General features: G+C 37.2%; 1 protein-coding gene across 5 annotated transcripts in view; it reads left to right on the top strand.

Moving 5' to 3' along the window:
* The window catches only part of SIK3 (SIK family kinase 3), a 267,644-nt gene that overhangs the window by 125,289 nt on the left and 116,162 nt on the right, over nucleotides 1-26,193 (top strand). For all 5 annotated transcript variants that reach the window (XM_061440398.1, XM_061440397.1, XM_061440401.1 and 2 more), the window contains one exon: nucleotides 23,493-23,609. In XM_061440398.1, the coding sequence (XP_061296382.1) occupies nucleotides 23,493-23,609 (117 nt within the window). Of the gene's footprint in view, nucleotides 1-23,492; nucleotides 23,610-26,193 lie in introns of those variants that run through there.

Raw genomic sequence — 26,193 nt, 5'->3', positions numbered from 1 at the left:
TCTTTTTAATGTTTCATAAAAACACAGGTTATATAAGTTTCTGTCTAGATGTTGGCCAGGAATTTGCTTGAACAAACTGAAATGGCTAAATGAACTTTCACCCTAATTTGAACAGGGGTCCAGAAAATGAATTCAAGGCAGTGGTTGTCAGAGGTCCTGGTCGGGGGGCCCTGAGCTGGAACCAGTCTGTATGTGTATATATAGTAGTGTAGCATTAGTTGCTCATTTGTGTCCGACTCTTTGTGACCCCATGCTCTGTAGTTTGCCAGGCTCTTTTGTCCTTGGAATCCTTCAGGCAAGAATAGTGGAGTGGATTGCCATTTCCTTCTCCAATGTATATATATAATTTGTGGTGGTAAAATTACCACATAACATAAAACATCATTTTACCTGTTTTTCAGTATACAGTTAAGTACTGTTGAGTATATTCATATCGTTGTGCAAACAGACTCCAAAACTTTTTTATCTTGTAAAATCGAAACTCTTTACCCATTAAAAAATTCCCTGTTTCCCCTTCCCCTCAGCCTCTGGCAACCACCAGTCTACTTCCTGTTGCTGTGAGTTTGAACCAGTAGTTATTTTATGAGAACTTGATCTCCGTTATGTCAGCTAAAGGGACTTTGAGGATGAAGAAGAGAGTAATCGATTCCTGTAAAACCAATAGCCATTCTCCATAATCACGTGAGTGTTGGTAGTTGCTCACTCTAAAATTGGAGCATCAACTAATTTCTGTAATGTAGAGTTTGGAAATTCCTATTCCTTTTATTGAGGAAGAGAGGATGATAGTGATTGGCAATTATTGGCACTTATTACTCGCCTGAGGTTAGAGGAAAGACTTGCTTCATCTAGACTGAAAAAGAAAAGGCAAGTTTGGGTGCATGAGAATGTCTAGGGATATAAAAGAGATTGAAGGAATTCTTAGTGTCTGTTTCTCTGTCAAGCACAAAAGTGAGTCATTTGCTGAAAGTTAGGAATTTGAGTTTGGCTAGAGGACTTAAAGAAAGTGATGGAAGGTTGGAATTGCTGGAATACAGGGTAAGGACTCAATCAGGGATAAGTAGAATAATAGTAATGGTGTTGTTACTAAAACAACAGTAATAGTTACCTCAACCATATCAGTGATCTCTTCTATACCAGTTACTGTTCTGTGTGATTTACTTTTTAACCTTAATAGCAACTTTATTCAAGTGGTTGTTCTACAGATAAGAAATAAGTGGTAGAGTTGAGATTCCAGTTGCAGTCTCCTGCCTCAAAACCAGGCTCTTTTCTTCTTTCCACATCGTTAATAACATTGAGAATGTCTCCTCAAAAGCCAGAAGTTTAGAGTGTAACTAAAAATCTGTTCTCTGGAAAAAGGAGGAAGCAAAAAAAAGAAACACCGTATATCCAAAATATAATAAATAGGTCAATGCTTGTTTTTACCCACCAGAATGGTGGATTGCGTCACTCAGTGAAGTGAGCTGCCATGGCCCTGTAGACACCCAGACCTGGTTGACAGTTTCCTTCCTAATCCCTGTGTCTGAAATACTGGATTGAGGTTAATGCTAGGAAGTCCTTCGGTTTCTTGTTGTTGTTGCTGCTGTTCAGTTGCTCAGTCGCTCAGTCATGTCTGATTCTTTTGTGACCCCAAGTATTGTAGCCTGCCGGGCTCCTCTGTTCATGGGCTTTCTCAGGCAAGAATACTGGAGTGGATTGCCATATCCTCTCCAGGGGATCTTCCCAACCCAGGCTATGTAGCGGTAAATGAAGACCTTTTTATTTGCAGTTACACTATTCACTGAATAGGTATTAGTGGCACTGATTTTTTTGCATTAAGGAATTGGATTAAAAAATATTATTTTTTTGAACAACAGTGTCTCTATGCATGTACATTATTGCTCTAAATAAATGCAAAATTTCCTAAAAAGATAGCCCCTTAAAATCACATGTGCAAGTTTACTTGTTTGTTTTTATGTGACATGTGTGAAGGAACGTCCAAAGATGAAGGTGAACAAATAGAGGCCCAAATAATTTGATGGTGAAACAAATCAAAACAGATTAGGTTCTAACCAAATGTCTACCGACTAGCATTTTCATGTGCAGATGGACAAGCAGGCTCTTATTAACTCTTCTAATATGATCAGTTAATTAATTTCTAGACTGTAATTCGTTTATATGAATGCCCTTAATACTCAGATGGGAAAATTCATTACTGTGTTATGGATTAGATTTACATTGCCTAAAACTTTAGAATATAGTTTTGCTCTCCAGATCAGTATGTCAGATTACTTATAATTCAGGCTGAGCAATTATCTCTTCCAAGTTTAACCCTTTTAAACTTGGTATGTTATATGCTTAGTATATCCTGCGTACTCTCCACCTTATTAGAATGCTAACTTTAGTTTTAATATAATGAAGAGAACTATGAACTATGAGACAAAATATAGTGTAGATGGATTTTGTCAACTTGGTAAGCACAAAGTACTATACAATAGGGGTTTGTTGGGAGACTCTTTTTGTAAATGGAAAACTCTTCCAAAAGACATTTTTGAAGTTTTGCTGTGAAGAAAGATTGCTAGTGAATGAAAAGAACCTTTTGTAGACCTCTACTGGGGAGTCTGGTAACTGGTAATGTGGGATTCTATACACAGAGCTCCAAGGCTGAGAGAATATCTCAGAGTAAAGCTATCTGAGTTTTTCATTCAAAGCTATTAATTTCTTCAACTATGAGAAGAAACCACAGATTGTGTAACGGCCTTGGTATTTTGTTGGTGTGGATAGGATGATCTCAGAAGACTTGCAAGCCTGTGTTGGGATGTGTGTGACACGTGCCTCTTAAGTGATTCTTTTTGATTTCAACAGTTGTAGACACATTTTTGAAACTGTAGCTATCCTAAGTTAGCAAATCCGAAGCGGTGCACAAAGCAACCCATTTTTGCTGGTGCCAAATGCATACTTTGCTGAATTTTCTAATCTGGGCTCCAGAGTTTATACATAGCAAATTCTAACATTTGCCAAGTTCTGTTATGACCCAGAGGGGAGTAGAGCAAAGTGGGACGGAGAATTTGGAGAAGCATGCTGCCTGTAGGGTAAATCGCATTTCGGAACTTGCTTCCATGTGGGTTTTCTCCTTGTGGACCACTGTGATGTTTAGCAGGCTGAGCTGGAAAGGTCATATTGCACAAGATGAAGAACAATAAATGGTCTGTTCAGCGATTAGCTGTTAAGCCTCCTGCCAATGCCGACTAAGGGTTGTAATGGCTATTTCTCCTCAGGGATATAAGCGTTTGGCTGTCATCTTTGGGAGGAATATGGTAATTTGTAGCCATTGCTTTCAGCATGGTAGGGAGATCTAACATGCTAAGGCTTTATTCCAGTGGCTTACATCTCCTTTGTTTCATGAACAGCTGCTTCTTTTAGTTTTAAGAATATGTTTCAAAAAATGTATGTGAATATTAAATTCGGTTAATTTATTTTCCCAAAGAGAACCTCATTTTTTTTTTTTTTTAACCTTAGGACATTGGCTCTAGAAATAGTTTGTTTTTTCCTTGAAATAAGTACAGTTTCATTTACCTTGGGTTGTAGTACAGTTCTAAACCATGTTTAAAATATGTATGGTGTGGGGCGGGGCCGGGGGAAATTCCATGGTGGTCCAGTGGTTAAGATTCCATGCTTCCAATGCAGAGGGTTCAGTCCCTGGTCAGAGAACTAAGATCCTACATGTTGCAGAGTGGTGAAAAAATAAAAAACAATGTACAGGGACATAAACCTCAGTAAGAATTTAAAAGATATGAAGAATCTGGGACATAAGTTACCACTTCTAATAAGTGTGAGTTCCCCTCTGATTTGCTTTATGGGAAGTGTATTCATTAAGGACATTTCCCAAAGCATTTCCATCCAAGTAAATACAATATTTTTACATAGCTGTCTTTTAAAAATAGAAATGCATTCCTGACATTATTTATCATTTTTTAATAAGTGAAATAGCTTAAAATGAACAATGAGTGATTTCTTTGACAGTTATATGGTAGATTAGATGTGCAGGATTAGATGTGCAGAGAATTGTCTTCTGGCCAGAACATTTTGAAGTGACCATTTTAAAGGAAAAATATATGTAAAATATTGGAGCTCATGTGAGAAAAACAATGGAAATCCCTGAGAGGACTGGAAAGCATGATTTCACAACGTAGAGTGAGGACTGGCGGTGATGTTTGTGCCGAAGGTTTCTTAGAAAATTAGACCAAAAGGGAGGGACAAGAGGAAAAAATAGTGCCCAGGCAGAATGGGAGGTCATACTGGAGACAGCACTGTGTAAAGGTCACCCCAGAAAGGTGACTTCTCAGTAGATAAGTAGGAGAGAAAATGACCTGCATACAGAGACTTGCTTGTTAATGTCTTGGATCTGAATGGAGAAGCGGGAATAGTATCCCCAAAAACCGCCTGAACGGAAGCTTGCACTCACATGGATTTGCAACCAGGAATTTGTACTGTCTGTGAGGCCTGAAAATCTCTCAACTGGTAACCATGTTGATAGCACTCCCCTTTGGCTGTGAGTCTCTGTGTCTGGGAAAATCAAGAAGTTTTTTCCCCGCTTGCTCTCTATTTTACATATGGTAATGTGTTTGTTTCCATGCTATTCTCTCAATTTGCCCCACCCTCTTCTTTCCCCGCTGTGTCCACAAGTCTGTTTTCTGTCTGCATCTCTGTTGCTGCCTTGCAAATAGATTTATCAGCACCATCTTTCTGTATTCCATATGCATGCGTTAATTATACAATATTTGCCTCGGGAGAATCAAATTTAAATCTCTGTAGACCTCAAAAACATTTTAATGGATAAAGTTGTAAGAGTGTGAGCTTGCACAAGAAAACAACCACTGTGAGTTAGGCAGGTATAGCAGGTTTATACTTTCCAAAGATGGCTGCCACAACACTTCCTGACCAGTGTGCCCTTCTAGAACCTTTATAGTCTGCCGTCAAGAAGTAGTGTCTAAAAGTTAAAAAAAAAAAAAGAAGTAGTGTCTGTCTCATTCCACTAAACCTAAACCTAGCCAGGCCTTTCCGACTGCTTTGACCAAAGTCAGTCAACAAAACATACAACGGAAGTGATACCGTGTGGCTGTGTGAATTCTGAGGCTAAGTCCTAGAAATGCCACACATTTTTTCCTTGCTCTCTTGGGATGCATATTCTTGCAACCCCTCACCATGCTGTGAAGAAGCCCATGCCGTCCATGGAGGGACCCATGTGGAGATGGACTGAGGCCTAAGCTGTCAGCCAACGCGAGCTTACCAGCCTTGTGAGAAGCCTTAAGGACATTTTTCTGTACCTCTCCGGTCATGATTTCCATCATCTTCCAAATTTGGTGGACCTGTTGATGCTGAGTGTGAGAGGTCTTCTGAATCAAATTCTTGTGTTTTTTAAGTAAAACCAGCACAGAGCAGATGAAGCAAGTAACCATCTGTAGTCCTGACATCAACATCAGCTTCGGTCATGGTCTGCCATTTTGACCATGGCATGACATTTTGCAATGTAATGGCATTACATTTTTGTTAGGTAAGATCCATTTTATGGAAATTAGGCAGTTTTTGCCTTGAAAATCCTCAGTAAATCAGCTTGACTTTGCTAAATGTTAGCTTCATCCTTCTGCAGATCAGTAAGGCTCACTTCAAAAACACTACCTTTGAGGCCATCAGATGCGATTTTTGTTCTTTGAGTTCCTTGTAACTAGTGTTTTTCTAGTTTATATTATATTGAACATACTGCTTTTACATCATACCAATCTTTCTTAGCTAATGGATCAACCACTTTCTTCTTGACTCCCGTTTTGCCAGCTTTCGTAAGGCGCTTCTTCTTGCTGACAGCTTTGGTGCTGCTCAGAGAGCCAAAAGGGCCAAGTTGCTTTTTCGTGCATGGGTTATACTTGTAATGTGGAGACGTTTCTGTATACCTGTTACATAGTTCAATAAAAATTTTACTGAAAAAAAGACACCATAAAGAGTGCAAAAATAAGCCACAACTTGAGAGAAGTATTAAAGAACTTTTCAAATATTTTCAAAAAAAGGAAGTAGGAAAGTCATGAACAAATTTATTTCACAGAAGCAGAAATAAATGATCTGTGAACATATGAAAAGATCCTCAACATTTTCAATAATCAAGGAAATGCAAATTAAAACAAAGAGGAACTCTTTGTTCCCCACCCCCTACCAGACTAGGAAAAATGAGAAATAAGAATTATTGGTGATGATATGGAGCAGTGGGAACAGTCCCACTGTTGTTGGGTGTGACCATTTTGGAAAACAATTAGGCTTTACTTAATGGTTCCTAAATCTATATATACCCTAGTGAACTTTCGCATTTAAGTATGAGTATTTAAAGTACTGTTCATAATAGCTAAAAACATAAGCAGCCCAAACATCCAGCAACTGTAAAGTAGTAAATAAACATGGTATATTTGTCAAAGGATGACTATTTAGCATAATGTTAATTAGGTATCACTGCATGCATCTTCACAGAGGAATATTGTAAATACATTATAAGGATCAGAGAAGGTAGTTAAAAATGATAAGATGATGCTCTTCATATAAAATTTAAAGGCAGGCAAATCTAACATGTTGTTTCATGATACATACAAAGTAAAATTGTAAAGAAAAGCAGAAGAATAATAAAATTGTATGATGGTCATTACCTTGGGATAAGGCCTATAATAGAAGAGCACACAAGGAAATGTGGTTTGTGTGTGACATATTTCACAATAAGAATTTTTATGAGTATATTGTTTAAAAGAACCCCAGAATGATTATTTTTCTAAGAAATATTTGGTAATGCAAGTGCTAGTTCTTTATTGATCTTTGGTAGGTGTTCTTGCATATAAAATACCCCAGTAAATACATTTTGAATTTATTTTTCAAAGTTTCTTCATGTTAATCTTGCCCAATAGGGAACATAACTAGAAGAAGATGAAACAAGGAGGATTTATCCACAAGTTCAATTTCAGTTGGTTGTAGCCTTAGAATGAGAAATTGGGCCTCTTATCCTACTTGTCTTAAAGTTGGCTTGTTATTTTTTAAAAGCAAGTGATTGTTCTTTATTTTTTTGGTGAGCAACAGAGGGACTCTTTTGCCTCTACATCAAGCCTGAGTCTGTAGTTTTAAAAATCTCCATGCGTTCGTTGACTTCTCTTCCTGTTCTAAAGGAATGCGAAAGCCAATAATTATGCACAGACCTGACCTACTTTGGAGGAACCAGAGGACAAAGAAACCCTCACTTTTCTTTATCCTTTTTTTCGTTAAAAAAGCAGAGATTTGGGGAGGTGAGGGCCAGAACTTCCTATATCCATCCTTTGAAAAATCTAACACAGTTTGTGCCTGTCTTATACATTAGAAGTTTCCCCATGAGTGTTGGTTGTAGACTAGGGGAATTGACACCAATGAATTCTTTGTGTATCTGTTGATCTGGAAATGTTTGGTCATTTCCCAAGGGTGCTATAGCTTTGAGAACTAAGGAGGAAAGAATGTATGATTTGTTTTTAATTTGTCTTATTTTATATATTTGATTTTGTGAACACCTCAGTCCTTTTATTCCTTTTTAAAAGTAGTAGCTAGGATCTCACGTATGTACTTAAGTTAATGAATGAATCAACTGGAACAAAAATTTGGACTGGTCATCCCCTTTAGTAGTTGTTGTGGTTGCCCAGTAGCTGTTACTCTAGTTCTTAGTTCTATTTCCTGTTGTTGTTTTGCTAAGTTGGTAGCTTATTATCATCTCAGTTTTTAATATTTGCTTTATCCATTGATGTTTTTTGTAAATAATAAAAAAGTGCCCCCTAAATCTAAAGCAGAACTCTTTTTGGTTTGGTTTGTTAGTAGTTACTATGGATAATTAATAATTGCTACATAAATAATGAACAAAGGTGTACAACTAGCCAAAAAACACACTAAAAAGATGCTCAGTATTACTGGTCATTAGGAAAATGAGAATTAAAACCACAATGAAATATCACTTCATATCCATTAGGATGGCTTTAATTTAAAAAGATGGACAATAGTAAGTCTTGGTGAGGAAGTGGACAAATTAGAACCTTCTCTTGCTTTACTGGTGGGAATGTGATATAATGTAACCTCTTTGTCATTCCCTAACTGGAAAAAGCATAGTGCCATTTATGGAAATCAGGAAATGAGAAAGAGGGATAATGGAATTAGATTTTTTTATGTGTTAAAGATGTCTCTGGGACATTCAGGTGTTACATTATCCACTGCTTAAAACTTTTTAATTGTAACTTTCAGGGTAAAGTTCTTCAAATCAATTTCTTTACCATGGTCTGTGAGGCCTTCCTGTCTGGTCTCCCTTCTTTACTTTGTTCTAACAACACTGGTTTTCTTTCAATCTTTGTTTGGTGTGCTTCTATTTTTGTGACCTTTGAACATTCAAATTTGGATAAGATTCTTAGACTTGGATTTTTGGTTTCTATATTTGGATCTTCCTAATTTGGCTATAATTTATGGTTTAATTAATTTGACTTAATTGTGACACATTCCCTTTCATCTAGTCTACCATTATTTGTTGTATAAGTGGAATGGAAATTGTATTACTGATTATCAGTGTTACTGGTATTAATGGTAGGAGATATTGAGTTTACCAATAGTGAAAATATTAGCAACAAAAATGCCAAGACTTTTCTAGTTGGGCAGTGGTGCTGTGATTTAATGTATTAAATTGCTATTTAAGTGAGAAAGGTAATACGAGTTTACTCACTGAGGTTATCTCCCATGTGGTAAGTGCATCTTCCTGCTTATCATATGGTCCTACACTGTATTAGCACTATAAAACTAGATGACTTGAGTGTTCAAGATTGAGAACTGTGTAGTGATTCTGATTTATTTTCTGTGAATGAACTTTGAAATTAAAAACAATAAAATGAAAATTTTAAAGAAGCAATACCAAAGTCTCTCAGAGATCTAATTAGAAATTGGCATGGTGAGACCTTGTCTTGATAACCCTGTTTGCAAGTCACTTACAGTTACACCTTTCATTTAGTCAGTGAGGACCTTGAGGACTGTAAAGGTAAAGTAATTTGCCCAAAGTCCCAAACGTTTCTTAGAGATGGAGTTGGGAATTGAGCTCTAGATCCCAGTTCTCAGTCCATTGCTCTTTTTGCTGTCCCAGAAATTTCTAAATATTTCTCCAGAGCCCTAGGGTTCTGACGAGTTTTGTCTGTCTCTGAACCTTTTACCCTGGGTTAACCAGAGTAGGCGTTTCTCCCACTCCCTGTCTTCCCGTATTAGAATTTCTATGAGATTTTGTTCAGAGAGGAAAAGATTCTGCTTCTGTATGTTAGTTTTTATGTCTTTGCTACATAGAACTCTTTATTTTGTGCTATCTTCTACTCAGATAAGTAAATTTGACTTATTAGAGCTTTCTTTGACTTTGTTTCAGAGAATGCCAGTGTGCTGTCTAAAGAAATCTGTGACCCAGAGATCTCAAACAGACTTCTAAATAGGAAGGGATAATTATTTTTAGAGTGAAGTTATTATCAGTTAACATTTTATTCCCTCTCCTCTCTATTTTCCCTTCATTTTTCTCATCTCATAGATCTTATTCTTTGTGATTTTTTGGATGGAGTTTTCCATGGTCTGTTATTTTTCTAAAAAGGTATTTATGCAAATATGTCTATCTTAAATGAAACTATTTCTGATGTCTGGAGATTCTTTTGGGTCTCTTTGGCAGTGAATTAGGAGACATCTCCATTTGCTTAAACACAGTGTTGTCATAAGATCAAAAGAGGGCCTTGTAGACAGTGTGATAAATAGGTTGGTTTTTGCTTAAACTGTAGATACTTTTAATGATTTTAAAAATCCTCACTGTTATTAACTTCTCAGTATTTTAGTCAATACACAATTATGATAACTTATTTAATAGTAAAATCCTTGCCGTTACTTGTAGCAGCTTTTCAGAATTCCAGACTTATACTGTAATGTCCATTTAGGACTGTTTTAGAAAGTCAGAATTCAGGATGAATGCTCTTGCTAAGGGAAAGGATGAGCAGTCGTATTAAATGGTAACATGCTTCATGTAGTTGTGTTTTTACATTTAATGTGGGTGCAGATTCCCCTCGAGGAGGGCATGGCAACCCACTCCAGTATCTTGGGCTTCCCAGGTGGCGTTAGTGGTTAAGAACCCTCCTGCCAATGCAGGAGACGTAAGAGATGCAGTTTTTCTCCTTGGATCTGGAAGATCCCCTGGAGGAGGGCATGGCAACCCACTCCTAGAGAATCCCACGGACAGAAAAGCCTGGCGGGCTGCAGTTAATAGGGTCGCACAGAGTCAGACATGACTGAAGCTACTTGGCACGCACACACGCACAGTGATGTTAACATGTATGTGATATATCAAATAGTAATTATAACCTGTATAATAATGAGTTATATTCTGCTGAAACCCTTTTTCAATTTTTTTATGGCATTGTTATCAACATTACTCCTCCTGCCTTTAAAATAAATATCAGGGAGGGAGGAGGGAGGAGGGTTCGGGATGGGGAACACATGTATACCTGTGGCGGATTCATTTTGATATTTGGCAAAACTAATACAATTATGTAAAGTTTAAAAATAAAATAAAATTGGAAGAATAAAAAAAAATAAAATAAAATAAAATAAATATCAGAAATTTGACAATTTACCAGTGTTCCCATTAGACTATCCAGAAGGAGAGATTTAAGTTACCAGAACTTCACTGTTCAGCACATGAAACACAAACCTTCATTATGGAAATAAAATCTGTTTAATTTGAAAATGTGATGACTACTTAATATAAGGAACTCATTGAAGTCAGCATATATGCCAGAAGCCATCACACAAAATATTCCCATTTTGGTGGAATCCCAGGAGGGCATTTCCTGCCAGCACTGATGGTTTGCAGCTGGCATTAGGAAAGCCCCTCAGAAGATACTGGGTGCAGTATTCCTGATGGGCACAAGGGAGCTGGCCCTTCAATTCTGGGCTGCAGCAGGGAAGACAGAGCCCAGAGTTAGAACCATTCAGACTAGAAATGCCTGGCTTTTCGAAGATCTACATTTTGACAAATAGTTCACAGTACCGACATCTAAGGATATGTGACAGGTAAGAGTTTCAGAAATAGGGTAAAATGCTCCCTGATAATGGAGATTGCTTCCTATTTTCCTTTAGTCTTCTTTGCCAAATAATTGGGACATGTAAAGAGATGAAGGATTTAGAGTGGTTTTCAACTGTTGTTGTGTTTCCTTGGTTCACTCAACCTCCTGCTACTGCAGGCTATGTTGTTAGGCCTTGGGGGCATATTAATATAATTTGAAACAATTTAAAATATGAACTGTTGCTAACTTTGTGCGCTGGAAACAACACTGCCGTTCATTGTAAGGTTAGCAAGATATTCAACCTAATAAATCTCCGCTGGGGAAGTTTAAAAAGTTATGCTCTGCCAGTTGAGTTTAGCTCTCTTTCCAGCCAGTGCTTTAAAAAGATTTGCGTGTTCTAGGTGCTACATCTGAATGTGCCTAACAGTACACAGACTCCTTGACAAATGCCATTCTTGGGAAGAGCGCAGTCCTTCTGTGAGTCTGTGTTATTTTTACCTATGAGCTGGCACTCCAGGAAAGAGTAGCATGTACTCCATTAAGAAAATTCATCTTGAAATCCATTCAGCTTTCTGCTTCCTTCTAACCTCATAGTCCAGGCCATTGCCAAGTTCTTTACCCACATGTCCCATCCTTCTTCTCCGGGATGAAAATTTCGTCTTTCGTAGCTTAACTTCTCACCATAACTTTAAATTTCTCTTTGGGCTAACTGCTGCTCCCTATTTTTCTTTTATTTCAAAACTTTTCTGTGACAGTTACTATTGTTTCACTGTGCCGTTTTCTGCAGTCTTCTTTTTTGGTAGCCACTAAACTGTTAGAACTTCTTTGTTCAACCATTTAGCTCTTACTGCCCAGCCCCTTCCCTCTTCTCAAAGTTCCAGTTTGCCCTCCAGTCTTCTTTGGGCCTCTCCCTCTTTTCTGCCCTTCCTTTAAATAAGCCTTCAGGGCATTTAAAAAAATAGCTACTTTAGAATTAAATCATCAGTCTCATTCTAAATCCCCCTCCTAGGGACTTTCCTGGCATTTCAGTGGTCAAGACTCCACACTTCCAGTGCAAGTGGTGCCCTGGTTGTGGAACTAAGCTCTCACATGCCACGGGGAAATAAGACCTGACGCAGCCAAGTAAACAAATAAATATTTTTAAAAATCTTTATATTCCATTCGCTTAAGTGGTAAACCTATAGCCCAGAAGTTGGTTTATTGTTCTAGAGTGCCAAAGAATTGATGCTTTTGAACTGTGGTGCTGGAGAGGACTCTGGAGATAGTCCAGGGAGATCAAACTAGTCAATCTTAAAGGAAATCAGCCCTGAATACTCATTGGAAGGATTAATGCTGAAGCTGAAGCTCTAATACTTTGGCCACCTGATCCAAAGAACTGATTCATTGGAAAAGACTCTGATGCTGGGAACGATTGAAGGCAGAAGGAGAAGAGGGTAACAGAGGATGAGATGGTTAGATGGCATTACTGATTCAATGGACATGAACTTGGGCAAACTCCGGGAGGTAGTGAAGGACAGGGAAGCCTGGCGTGCTGCAGTCCATGGGGTTGCAAAGAGTTGGACGTGGCGAGTGAACGACAAACAACAAAAACATACAAAGTGTTTTTGGCACGATGTTAAATGTTTAAATAACAGTAATAATAATGTCAGTTAGTCTGAGAAGGTTGCCCATTGTGTTAGAGACACTCCTAGGACTTCTTTTTTCAGAGAGGGTAAATATTAACCAGATGGGAGTCATTGAAACTGAGAAATTATTTTCTTTTTGCCTTAAAATTTTTTCTTCTATGCCTTGAATTCCAAGTTATCACCAGAAAATTTCCACTTATTAATTATTTTTATGCCAACACACCATGTTTTGGGGCTTCCCAGGTGGCATGGTGGTAAAGAATCTGCCGTGCGGGAGATGCAGGTTCTATCTCTGGGTCAGGAAGATCTCTTGGAGTAGGAAATGCAAACCACTCCAGTATACTTGTCTGGAAAATTCCATAGATAGAGGAGCCTGGTGGGCTACGGTCCCAAAGGGTTAGACATGACTGAGCATACAAGCACGCAGTTCTAACTTAGAAATGTTTCCAAGAAGGATGCATGTTTCATTTTCTTACTTCAGGGATGTTTTGTCTCTTCAGGTAAGCTGTCACTTCTGTATCTCCCGGACATTCTGCATCGATGAACTGTTTTATTTTCACTATTTAGTATAGCCCAAACAAAGAAGTATAGAAAAATAAAAAATCACCTAAAAGACCTGCTAGATATTTTAAACTATAATTGACTCTTTTTTGTTTCTTTTATTAAAACTTTAATCAACTCTTGAACATTGTGGGGGTTAATCCACATGTAACTAACAGTTGGCTTTCTGCATCCCTGTTTCCTCTACATCTGAGGAGTCAACCAACCATGGAACATTTAGAACTGTTCAGTTCAGTTTAGTTCAGTTGCTCAGTCGTGTCTGACTCTTTGCAACCCCATGAATCACAGCACGCCAGGCCTACCTGTCCATTACCAACTCCCGGAGTTCACCCAAACTCATGTCTGTCGAGTTGGTGATGCCATGCAGCCATCTCATCCTCTGTCGTCCCCTTCTCCTCCTGCCCCCAATCCTTCCCAGCATCAGGGTCTTTTCCAGTGAGTCAGCTCTTCACATCAGGTGGCCAAAGTATTTCAGCTTCAGCATCAGTCCTTCCAATGAACACCCAGGACTGATCTCCTGTAGGATGGACTGGTTGGATCTCCTTGCAGTCCAAGGGACTCTCAAGCGTCTTCTCCAATACCACAGTTCAAAAGCATCAATTCTTCAGCACTCAGCTTTCTTCACAGTCCAACTCTCACATCCATACATGACCACAGGAAAAACCATAGCCTTGACTAGACGGACCTTTGTTGACAAAGTAATGTCTCTGCTTTTGAATATGGTTGGTTGGTCTAGGTTGATCATAACTTTCCTTCCAAGGAGTAAGTGTCTTTTAATTTCATGGCTGCAGTCACCATCTGCAGTGATTTTGGAACCCAGAAAAATAAAGTCTGCCTCTGTTTCCACTGTTTCCCCATCTATTTCCCATGAAGTGATGGGACCGGATGCCATGATCTTCATTTTCTGAATGTTGAGCTTTAAGCCAACTTTTTCACTCTCCTCTTTCACTTTTATCAAGAGGCTTTTTAGTTCCTCTTCACTTTCTGCCATAACGGTGGTGTCATGTGCATATCTGAGGTTATTGATATTTCTCCGGGCAATCTTGATTCCAGCTTGTGCTTCTTCCAGCCCAGCGTTTCTCATGATGTACTCTGTATATAAGTTAAATAAGCAGGGTGACAATATACAGCCTTGACGTACTCCTTTTCCTATTTGGAACCAGTCTGTTGTTCCATGTCCAGTTCTAACTGTTGCTTCCTGACCTCCATATAGGTTTCTCAAGAGGCAGGTCAGGTGGTCTGGTATTCCCATCTCTTTTAGAATTTCCCACAGTTTATTGTTTAGAACTGTAGTTTTTACTGTTGAAAAAAAATTCATGTATAAGTGGTCCTGAGCAGTTCAAAGCCACATTGTTCGAGGGTCAACTGTATTTCCTTTGCGGTTCATTGAGAACTGACTAAAATCTTATCTTCAGTGGTCCTGTCGAGCCCTCCTATCTGGAGTTGGCTGGAATCCTGATGGCTCAACCATTCTTAGGCTTGACAGCTGCATATTTTCTCTAAAACAGTTGTGATGATGTGTGAAATGGATAGAGTAACGAGTTCTTTTCAAATGCATATCTTTGCTTTGCCCCTTAGTACTTGATTTCTTTCTTATAAACTAAAATACGAAATCCTTGATTGGTTCCAGTGTAAAGGTGAGGGTCTCCCCAAGAATATGAACAGCCTATATCCTCAATGTGGCCACGTGGTACATCTTTAATCCTGGCCCTTTAGTGCCTAGCACTAGACTATAAAGAGAAGTGAAAGTTGCTCAGTCGTGTCCGACTCTTTGAGACCCCATGGGCTATACAGTCCAGGAATTCTCCAGGCCAGAATACTGGCATGGGTAGCCTTTCCCTTCACCAGGCAATCTTCCCAACCCAGGGACTGAACCCAGGTCTCCCACATTGCAGGCCGATTTTTACTAGCTGAGCCACAAGGGAACCCCTTGTGGGTTTAACCTTTTAGTCTGATTTCTGTAGTCTGTGGTGGTTTGGGGTTTCTTTAAACCTGTTTTCCTGATGACAGTTCTATTTTCTAGTAAGTTTAAAAGAAAAAAAGCTTTTTATCAAGGCTGATTGTAAAGACATTTAATAAATTCCTTTTCTAGAGCCATTTCAACTGGGAATGAATTAGGCCTTATGGAAAGAATTAAGTCCAACAGGAAAAAAAAAAAAAAAATTGACGATTTTCTCAGTTTTCCCAAAGGTGGTACCATTCTAGGTTTATAGGAGAGAAGTTAATTCATTACATACAATGCCTTATTGTTCTCAGTATTTGATCCAAGGACCCCAGAGTTTCCAAAATTCTTTCAGTGAGTCCCCAAATTCTTTTAGTGAGTCCCCAAGGTCAAAACTGTTTTATAAATATTCAAACATTATTTTTATTTTTCACTGTCATTCTCTTACAGTTACATAGTGGAGATTTCAAAAGACTACATGATGTTTGATGATCTGATTACCCTGACGGCTGGTGAAATGTGTGTTTGGGTATTCTTCTGTCTTAAAATTTTCTGTTCTAATTTCTGATTTTAATTTTAACCCAATTTCTAAGTAAATATTAATAGATACTACACATATGAACAACCCTTCTTTGAAGGTTCTCAGTAATATTTAAAAGAAGGAATCCTGAGACCAAAAACTTTGAGAACTGCTGTGCAGCTGAGTGTGGGACTTCCCTTCTCTCACAGAATCCCAGTTGGGAGTATCAGTAGCTGCTGGTGAGCTGTGCAAGTGTGTTGCCTTAAGCCAGGCAGTTATTCAGTAAACATTTTTTAATGGAATTAAATTGGGTTCTTGGAATGCAGCTTTTGAGACCTTATTTAAGATTCTGCCCAGGGTGGTGTTGGAGCATTGAGTTCCTTGTAGCCTGCCAAGTTTCTTCGAGATGGGTGACTGGCAAGTCTCAGTATTGGGTCAAGTATTTCAGAAGTCATTTTCGTAGAATATCTGCTTTAACTGATGGCTTATTGGCATTATCTAGAGCAGTGCTGTCCAATGAAATGAAAGCCACCTATATAATTTTAATTTTAGAGTAATCATATTTTCAAAACTAAAGACTTGTGATATTAATTAGGTTCCCTTCAGATTTATTGAAGTATAATTGACAAAGTATACAATATGATGTTTTGAAATGTATATATTGTGAAAGGATTTACTCCAGTTGAGTTAATTACCATATCTATCATCTGACATAGTTATCTTTTCTTCCTAATAGGTGGGAATATTTAAGTTCTACTCTCAACAAATTTCAGTTATACAATACCATAGTATCAGCTGTAGTCACCATTTTTTACATTAGATCCTCAGACCTTATTCATTTTATAACTGAAAGATTGCACCCTTTTACCAACCTCTCCCTATTTTCCTCACTCCTCAGCCTCTGGCAGCCACTTTTCTACTTGCTGTTTCTATGACTTTGGCTCTGTCTTCCTTTTTAAAGATTTTACACATAAGTGATCCTGTGCGATAATGTGGTGTTTGGCTTTGGCAAATGGCATAATGGCACTTGGCATAATGGCCTCCCAGGTTCATCCATTTGTTGCAAATGACAGATATTTTCTTCTTTTCTAAGGCCCGATAATATTCTGTGGTATACATACACCAGATTTTATTAAATCATTCATCTGTTGATGGACACTTAGGTAATTTTAATACTTTGGGTATTGAGTGAACATTGCAAGACAATCTCTTTGAAATAATGATTTTGTTTTCTTTGGATATATACTCGGAAGTTGGATTGCTGGTAGTTTTACTTTTTATTCTTGAGGAACCTCCATACTGTTTTCATAGTGGCTGTACCAGTTTATATTCCCACCAACAGTGTATAAGTGTTCCCTTTTCTCCATTTCCTTGCTGGCGTTTGTTATCTTGTCCTTTTTGATGGTAGACGTCCTAACAGGCAGGAAGTGGTATCATTGTGGTTTTGATTTGCATTTCCCTGATGACTAGTGATGTTGAATCCCTTTTCATGTACCTGTTGGCCATTTGTATGTCTTCGTTGAAAGGATATCTGTTTAGGTCCTTTGCCTATCTTTAAATTGGATTTTTTTTTTCTTTACCTGAGTTGTATGAATTCCTTCTATATTTTGGATATTAACTCCTTATCAGATATGTGACTTGTAAATATATTTCCCATTCCATAGGGTTGCCTTTTTATTGAAATTAGGTTTAATAATATATTTTATTTAGCCTGGTATATCCAAAATATTCTTTCTACATGTAATCAATGTAAAAATTATCAGTGAGATAGTTTCATTCCCTTTTTATTGTTAAGACTTTGAAATCTGATATGTATTTTTGCATGTATAGCATATCAGTTTGAACTAGCCACATTTCAAGTGCTCAGTAGTTACATGTGACTGGTGTCTACTCCATTGCACAGCACTAATCTAAACCATAAAATGATTCTAGACCTGAGCTGAGAGTAATCTAGATACTAGATAAGCTTTGTCGTGTAAATAAGAGAATACAAACTTAGCTATAGAAGTTAATATAAAGACAGCCTCTTAAAAATAATTAACAATGGCAAAATGCCTAAATGTTAGTGCATTTCAATGAGAGGAGACTTCTTTTCATAAAAGAATACAGAAAAAATAAAAATTAAAAAAATCTTTCTCTGCACTGTTATAATGTTTTCTCTTACCTTCTTAAAAGCGTTCAGTTTTTTACTGTATTCTGTGAAATGATTACGCGTGCGTCTGTGTACTAGTTTGAGAGAGTGCTCTTTCTCTTTTTGGAGGAATTTTAGCAACTGTGGTCTTTGCGTTTTCTTCCTAAGTGGTTTCTTTTTTTTTAAGCTGCTCATTAGTTGTAGCATGTCCCTGAGTGAAGAGACCTGCTTATTTCTGATGGGTAAGGAGGAAAGGTGATTTGTTTTGACCTTAACACTGAACCTTTTCATGGCTCATTGGCTTTTATTGTCACCTTATCTTGCCTGTGAATATGACATCAGGGTATGTGAGTGAATTATTGCCTGTTGTGAGGAAAACACTGTTTTCTTGAACTTCATTCCCTAAGAGCATTACTGCACTTAGAAAAATTAGGTAAGAGTTAAAGGAACTGTGGTTTAGAAGTGAGAACAGGAGGAAATGGCTGTTTTCCCCTTCTAGAATGAATAAAGAACTAGGACTTTAAATTGGGCACATTATAAGTTTAACTTTTTCTTATACCACCTGTGTATTAAAAAAGAAATTTGTTGAATGGAAATATATTGGGTAAGGAAATTCTTAAGGACTCCCAATAATCTGTATCTCTTTAGCAACATATTTGATATAATACCATGTTTAATAATTACTGTTGTCAATTCACAAGATCATGCTCTTTGCAGGATGAAAGGATTCTGTGTAGAGTAGTCAAACTTAAGAAATATCTGGTCTGCTGGTAATGTGTTGGAAGTTGCCCTCTTTATTTGTTATGCTTTTCATATGTATGTGCAAGTATGTGATTCATAGATTTTTAACACTGATCTAAAAACATTCTTTGAGAGTCTTATCTTCTGTTTACCTGCCCATTTACCTTTTGTTATTGACACACTTTATTTTTCAAGTAACTAGTATGTACTACTTTTAAAGCCTTTATTATATAGCCTCCAATAATCTGTAACAGTGAAAATTTATGGTCATTGGTCTCTTCAAGTAGTCTTGAAATAATTAGAACTACCTGCTTGCCAGCTACCTGCTCTCTGACTTGGTAGTTTCTCTGTTTCACTGGTATTTTTTTTTAAGGTATTGCTATGTAGAAAACTTCTACTCCTCAGTTTGCAGCTAAGGTAGGAGCTAAGTGAGAGGAAGTTGCCGTCTCTGTTAGTAAGTGGTCCCATTAGGTGCCCGTGCAGAGTAGTCCTGTGGCCTCCTCTCTTGTGTTAGCTACTTAGCATGGATGGAAGGGGGCCCAACCTGCCTTGAGGAAGCAGCTCCCTCCCTCTCTTTGACATAGCCTTCAGGATCAGGTCTTGCTGTGGGTTCCATCTTGTGGCTCAGTCTGACTTTGCTGAATGAAATGCATTTTCTTCCCAGTTCTATTTCTTCCACGTTCTTCCCACATCAGCTGGAAGCAGCCTGTTCTAAATGCTGCCCACAAATTGTTAGCTATTTTGCTACTAGGTCCCCCAACTCATCCCTTAAGAAAGGAGTTGATGTGTTGCAGATCCAGGACTATGGTCACTTAGTGAAGCAAATCTAATCCTTGCCAAAAAATGCCTAACATTTAAGGCTTGATTCCAGAAAAAAAGGAAATAATAACAAAAGCAGTACCTGTAACGAATGTATATTGCATGCCAGGCGTTATATAAGAAGGTTGCATTCATTAGCTTAGTTAATCATCAGTAACCTTTAAAGTGGCTTCTACTGTTGCCTACACTTTATAGATAAGGAGCCATGGGAAAATTAAATAACTTGGTTATATGTTACCAGACAAATCCAAGATTTTGATCCCAGTCAGCTTGACACCATGTTTAGCTGCTAGGCAAAACTTCGCCTCCCTGTGTCTTGTGGAAGCTTAAATCTCACTATAAAGTAGGCAGGGACTTGATGCTTTTATATATTAAAATCTCTCTGAATTTACTTCTAAGATTGTGAACAAAGTGAATGTGTTAGTCACTCAGTTGTGACCGACTCTTGCGAACCTATGGCCTGTAGCCTGCCAGGCTCCTGTCTCTACTGTGATTTTTGTTGCTGTTGTTTTGGGAATTGTTCTTAGAGAACCAGCTGCAGATGCCAGACTAATTGCTGGCATTAAGGTCCTATATGTGGTCTTGCACAGTGATGGGAAGAAGAAATGCTAGTGGTTAGGGGCCGTGGGATTCAGGACAACTTATTAGAAGATCAGTTAGCTGGTGAGATTTGTTAATGTTTGTGCTATTGCTCCTTATAAAATTCTTTTCCCTCTTTTCTGCCCATCTCAATTCTGTGTCTTCTCAGGTTCTCTCTTCTTTGTGAAGTCTTTACCTGTGTTTACTTTTTCTCCCCCAGGTGAAGGTCATACTTTGTCCTCTGTTCTACTTATACCATGTACAAAGCTTTATTTATTGTATTTCCAGTGCTGTGTGGTTGGCTGTTTCACATATGTCTGTCTTCTCTACTCGATTGTGAGGTACCTGAAGTGAAGGCTGTGTCTGGTTAATCTTCGTAGCTCAAGCCACATCCACCTCATTTTATCACATTGCATGTTCAAGGCAGAGCTTAACTCAGAATTGAGCTGGAGTTGCTCTGCTTGTGCCTTCCTTCCATTAGTCCTTAACCTAACAGCAGAAACAGCTCCAAACAAAGTTACTGTTGTGCTGGTCTTTCTTACATTTGAATCACTTACTATGTATAGTTCCATACTGTCTTTATTTATTTGGGCTGAACTTTTTTATTATTGACATCTTTGCTTCCCTGGTTTTCTTTATCTTTTTTTTCTCAATAAGTGTAAATTTTCTTTTCCTCCCCCAGTGTATAGACCCATGTAATTTTAGGAATTGAAAGTGCTAAATTTGCATAGCCCTTATCCTTCATCCAGCTAATATTTGTTGAGTACATCCTGATTGAGTAGTTGAAAAAGACATAGAGATATTTGGGGGCAACCCAATATTTTGAATATTTAAGAATAATGAGGAAGTTTAGATTTAGTAGATTAAAAATGTCTTTCATCATTTATTCTGTTTTTAAATGTGTGCTGCTGAGTAACTTAAGAATTACGAGCAAAGTAGAAAGATGTTTTATGCTGAAGCTGTATATATACAGCATAGAAAGATCTCCTAAAGATTTTTTTAGGATTATCATCAAGAATTTGATTCTAAAGCTGAGCTACCTGGGCTTCATTCTTCGGTCTACCTCATACTAGCTATAAATTACTTCAGTTCAGTTCAGTCGCTCAGTCGTGTCCGACTCTTTGCGACCCCATGAATCGCAGCACGCCAGGCCTCCCTGTCCATCACCAACTCCCGGAGTTCATTCAGACTCAGGTCCATCAAGTCAGTGATGCCATCCAGCCATCTCATCCTCTGTCGTCCCCTTCTCCTCCTGCCCCCAATCCCTCCTAGCATCAGGTTCTTTTCCAATGAGTCAACTCTTTGCATGAGGTGGCCAAAGTATTGGAGTTTCAGCTTCAGCATCAGTCCTTCCATTACTTAGTCCTGGGTAATTACTGAATCTCTATGTGTCTCAGGTTCCATATTTGTAAAACAGGGTTGATAATAATATGGAGTGTTGTAAGGTTTGAATGAGTTAGTATTTACAAAGCACTAAAGATTATATAGTGTATATATATATACTGGCATATAGTAAGTGTTCAGTATATAGTGTGTGTGTGTGTATATATATATAGTAATAAATAGTATATAGTAATTGTCTATATATAATATAGAGTATACATATAGTATATAGTTATATAGTATATAGTAATTGTCTATATATAATATAGAGTATACATATAGTATATAGTTATATAGTATATAGTAATTGTCTATATGTAATATAGAGTATACATATAGTATATAGTTATATAGTATATAGTAATTGTCTATATATAATACAGAGTATACATATAGTATATAGTTATATAGTATATAGTAATTGTCTATATATAATACAGAGTATACATATAGTATATAGTTATATAGTATATAGTAATTGTCTATATATAATATAGAGTATACATATAGTATATAGTTATATAGTATATAGTAATTGTCTATATGTAATATAGAGTATACATATAGTATATAGTTATATAGTATATAGTAATTGTCTATATGTAATACAGAGTATACATATAGTATATAGTTATATAGTATATAGTAATTGTCTATATATAATACAGAGTATACATATAGTATATAGTTATATAGTATATAGTAATTGTCTATATATAATACAGAGTATACATATAGTATATAGTTATATAGTATATAGTAATTGTCTATATATAATACAGAGTATACATATAGTATATAGTTATATAGTATATAGTAATTGTCTATATATAATATAGAGTATACATATAGTATATAGTTATATAGTATATAGTAATTGTCTATATGTAATATAGAGTATACATATAGTATATAGTTATATAGTATATAGTAATTGTCTATATATAATACAGAGTATACATATAGTATATAGTTATATAGTATATAGTAATTGTCTATATGTAATACAGAGTATACATATAGTATATAGTTATATAGTATATAGTAATTGTCTATATATAATACAGAGTATACATATAGTATATAGTTATATAGTATATAGTAATTGTCTATATATAATACAGAGTATACATATAGTATATAGTTATATAGTATATAGTAATTGTCTATATATAATACAGAGTATACATATAGTATATAGTTATATAGTATATAGTAATTGTCTATATATAATACAGAGTATACATATAGTATATAGTTATATAGTATATAGTAATTGTCTATATGTAATATAGAGTATACATATAGTATATAGTTATATAGTATATAGTAATTGTCTATATGTAATATAGAGTATACATATAGTATATAGTTATATAGTATATAGTAATTGTCTATATGTAATACAGAGTATACATATAGTATATAGTTATATAGTATATAGTAATTGTCTATATATAATACAGAGTATACATATAGTATATAGTTATATAGTATATAGTAATTGTCTATATGTAATATAGAGTATACATGTAGTATATACTTATATAGTATATAGTAATTGTATATATATAATGTAGGGTATATATATAGTATATAGTTCAGTGTATAGTAATTGCTGTTGCCATCGCCACCACCGCCCTTACTACTCTCACTGTTACTGGATTATAGAAGCACCTCCTGAGATGTGGGATGTGCCTGTGGAACTTCTAGTCAGACCTTACCAAGTCATCATTTACTTATCATATAAGCTTCTTGTTTTAATAAGAAGCCCTGCATATCATTCTCTGTACCAAAGCATGATTTGCCTAGATTGCAACCGCATCTGTAGGGTAATGAAGTATTTTGTTCTGGGGTTTTACTATAGGAGCAATTTAAGAAATGGCAGAAGACCCATTAGCTTTTGGAGTCTGTTCCTTTGAGACCAACTTGCTAGGAATCCATTTCCTGTCTGTTTAAAAAGAGTAAATTTATTTTCTTCATTGACGTCCTGTAAACAAGATAATGGCAATTTGTATTTTGTGGAATATGTTTTAAAGTGGATTTAATTTTCCTTAGTAAATGCTTTTTAATAGTGCATGAGTGAATTTTCTTTCTCTGTTGTCAGGTTGCTATCAAGATCATTGATAAGACCCAGCTGGATGAAGAAAACTTGAAGAAGATTTTCCGAGAAGTTCAAATTATGAAGATGCTTTGCCACCCCCACATTATCAGGCTTTACCAGGTAGGATCCCTAGTGGTGTGGTGCAGGGCAACAAAGAACCCAGGGTGGTCACTTGTGTCTGTGGTTACTTTTGAAGAGAAGGTGGGTGGGTGAACATCTGCAACTTTTTTTTTTTCTATGTTCATATGTTCATCCTACTATTTCCCCACCCTATTATCCCCCAACTCAGTACTTCAGTTTCCCCTGGGGATTTACTAGTAAGCTCTAGCTTACCTAGGTAAGCTTGGATGCCATTCTTAGAGTTACCCAAAAAGATTATTTAGAAGATGATGAGAACCTATTTATTTAGATCAGAATCCTAAAGCAGAATGGGAAACCCAAAAGGAACAGAGAATTTAAAGAGACTAAAATAATATTAACTTTCACAGCATTATTGAAATACCAATGTCTGTGATCATTTTATGAATTATCACAAAGGATATTTTCAGTGTGGCTTGTTGTACCAGTCGAACCTATCTCCTTTCAACTCTAATAGGGTCCCAGACATAGTTTTTCTAAGGTTGCACTTGATTACTTTGATAACCAGGAGATTGTGTTTGTGTGCTTAGTCCCTCAGTCATGTCCGACTCTTTGCAACCCCGTGGACTGTAGCCTGCCAGACTGCTCTGTCCATGGGGATTCTCCAAGCAAGAATACTGAAGTGGGTTGCCATGCCCTCCTTCAGGGGCTTCTCAACCCAGGTATTGAACCCAGGTCTCCCACATTGCAGGCGGATTCTTTACCATCTGAGCCACCCCGGAAGCCCAACCATCAGATTGACTCCGCGTAATGGCAGAATTTTCTATTCTACTTTACTTAGCTTCCCAGGAGGCATGCATATTTCATGCCATCATCAAAAGTGATTCCCTAGCCTTACTGCAAAAGCAGTGTATCTAATGGCTGGAATTTTAAGCCAGATAGGAGAGGAGGACCTTGCCTTAGCAGGCGGGTGGAAGAGATATTTTGGGAGAGGTGGGGCTTTGGGATGCTTCTCAAATTGCAGTGTGTTGGCAACCATGAGCCCTGCCTGTGTATGAGGCCAGCCCTGCTCACTGCTCTCTACCAGAACAGCCAACACCTCGTTCTGCAGGAAGTGGCCACCCACTCAGTTCGTTTGCTGCTGTTAGTCTGCAGTAAATGGTTACTGGCCCAGACCTGGGATCATGTGTAAAAGTGGAAAGAGTACATCTGAGGCACAACAGGCAAACTTTCAGTCTGCTGCTTTTATGGAAAAGAAAGCATGTAGTGATATTAATGTATGTTTAAGACCATAGCATTAGGGCTCTTGTCTGGCGTCACCTGCTCACATCATGAAATGAATTAGATCAGCAGGAGCAGGATTGTTGAAAGTTTATCACACAAAGTCAGATTGAGCAACACCTCTGTTGTGCCTGAGAAGGAAACCCATGAAAGCTTCCTGGGGTTGCCTGAAGAGCTGTGTCTGCAAGTTCAGAGCTGATGCTTCCTTCCTATCCTGACAGACAGTAAACTTCTTGACCTCACTTTTTAAAATAAGTCATCTTTTAATAGTTGTAGAGCTCATTATAAAGGCTGACTTTCCTTAAGAGGTTGACTTACAGGTATTAACCTTATCACTGAAATCTGCAGGTTTACCTTTCTTACCCAGGATTTCATTAGCCTTTCAGATTTGGAGACTTTCAACCCTGGCTTTGAACATTGCCCTCTTTTAGGCTTTAATTTTGCTGTCTGGCAGCTAATATTGTTAATGGGAGATTCTGAGCTGCCAAGGTGAGTGTGTATTAAGGTAGTTTTTATGTCATTTGCTAAAGCTTCAGTCTCCTTGGGCTTCCAGAGTGAACCAAATTTAGATAACTATATAGGGAAGTTTTTGAACTCCTGAAAAGCTTAAAAATAAAAAAAATAATAGTCTAAAGTTAAACACAACATTGTAAATCAACTCTACTTCAACAAAATTGAAAAAAATTTAAAAATTTACAGTCAATAAAGTGAAAGTGAAGTCATGTCCAACTCTTTGTGACCCCGTGGACAGTAGCCTGCACCAGGCTCCTCCATCCATGGGATTTTCTAGGCAAGAGCACTGGAGTGGGTTGCCACTTCCTTCTCTAGGGAATCTTCCCCACCCAGGGATCCAACCCAGGTCTCCCGCGTTGTAGACAGACGCTTTACTGTCTGAACCACCAGGGAAGTCCATAAAAGGCCTGGTATAAAGGAGATATACAATATGACATTTTTTTTTTGTTTTATTTTTCCTTAACACTTATGTTCAGGTTACTTACTTTTTGTTACATGAGCCAACATATAGAGAGCTTGGAAGCAATACATGTAACAGTGGGCTAGTATCACCAGTCTGTAGAGAGTTTTTAAGTTAAAGTGAGAAAAAAGTGAGACAGTTGTTACATTGAAAAATTAAAATAATTTGTATACATACATTGGAGTGCTATGAAACCATTTAAAAGAAGAGCTAGATCTATTGTTATAATGGTATTAATGTATAGAGATGTCAAAATGACTAGGGAATGATTTGACGAAATAATTAACTGTCAAGTGTAGTGAAGTGTAGAACTGTATTGCCCACTTTGATAGTCACTGGCCACACGTGGTTGTGTGTTAACATGTGGCTCGC

Source organism: Bos javanicus, chromosome 15 (assembly GCF_032452875.1).
Source record: "Bos javanicus breed banteng chromosome 15, ARS-OSU_banteng_1.0, whole genome shotgun sequence".
In the NCBI taxonomy this organism is placed as follows: Eukaryota; Metazoa; Chordata; class Mammalia; order Artiodactyla; family Bovidae; genus Bos; species Bos javanicus.
The sequence above is the reverse complement of the archived record's forward strand: the minus strand, read 5'-3'. Positions and strand labels throughout refer to the sequence as shown.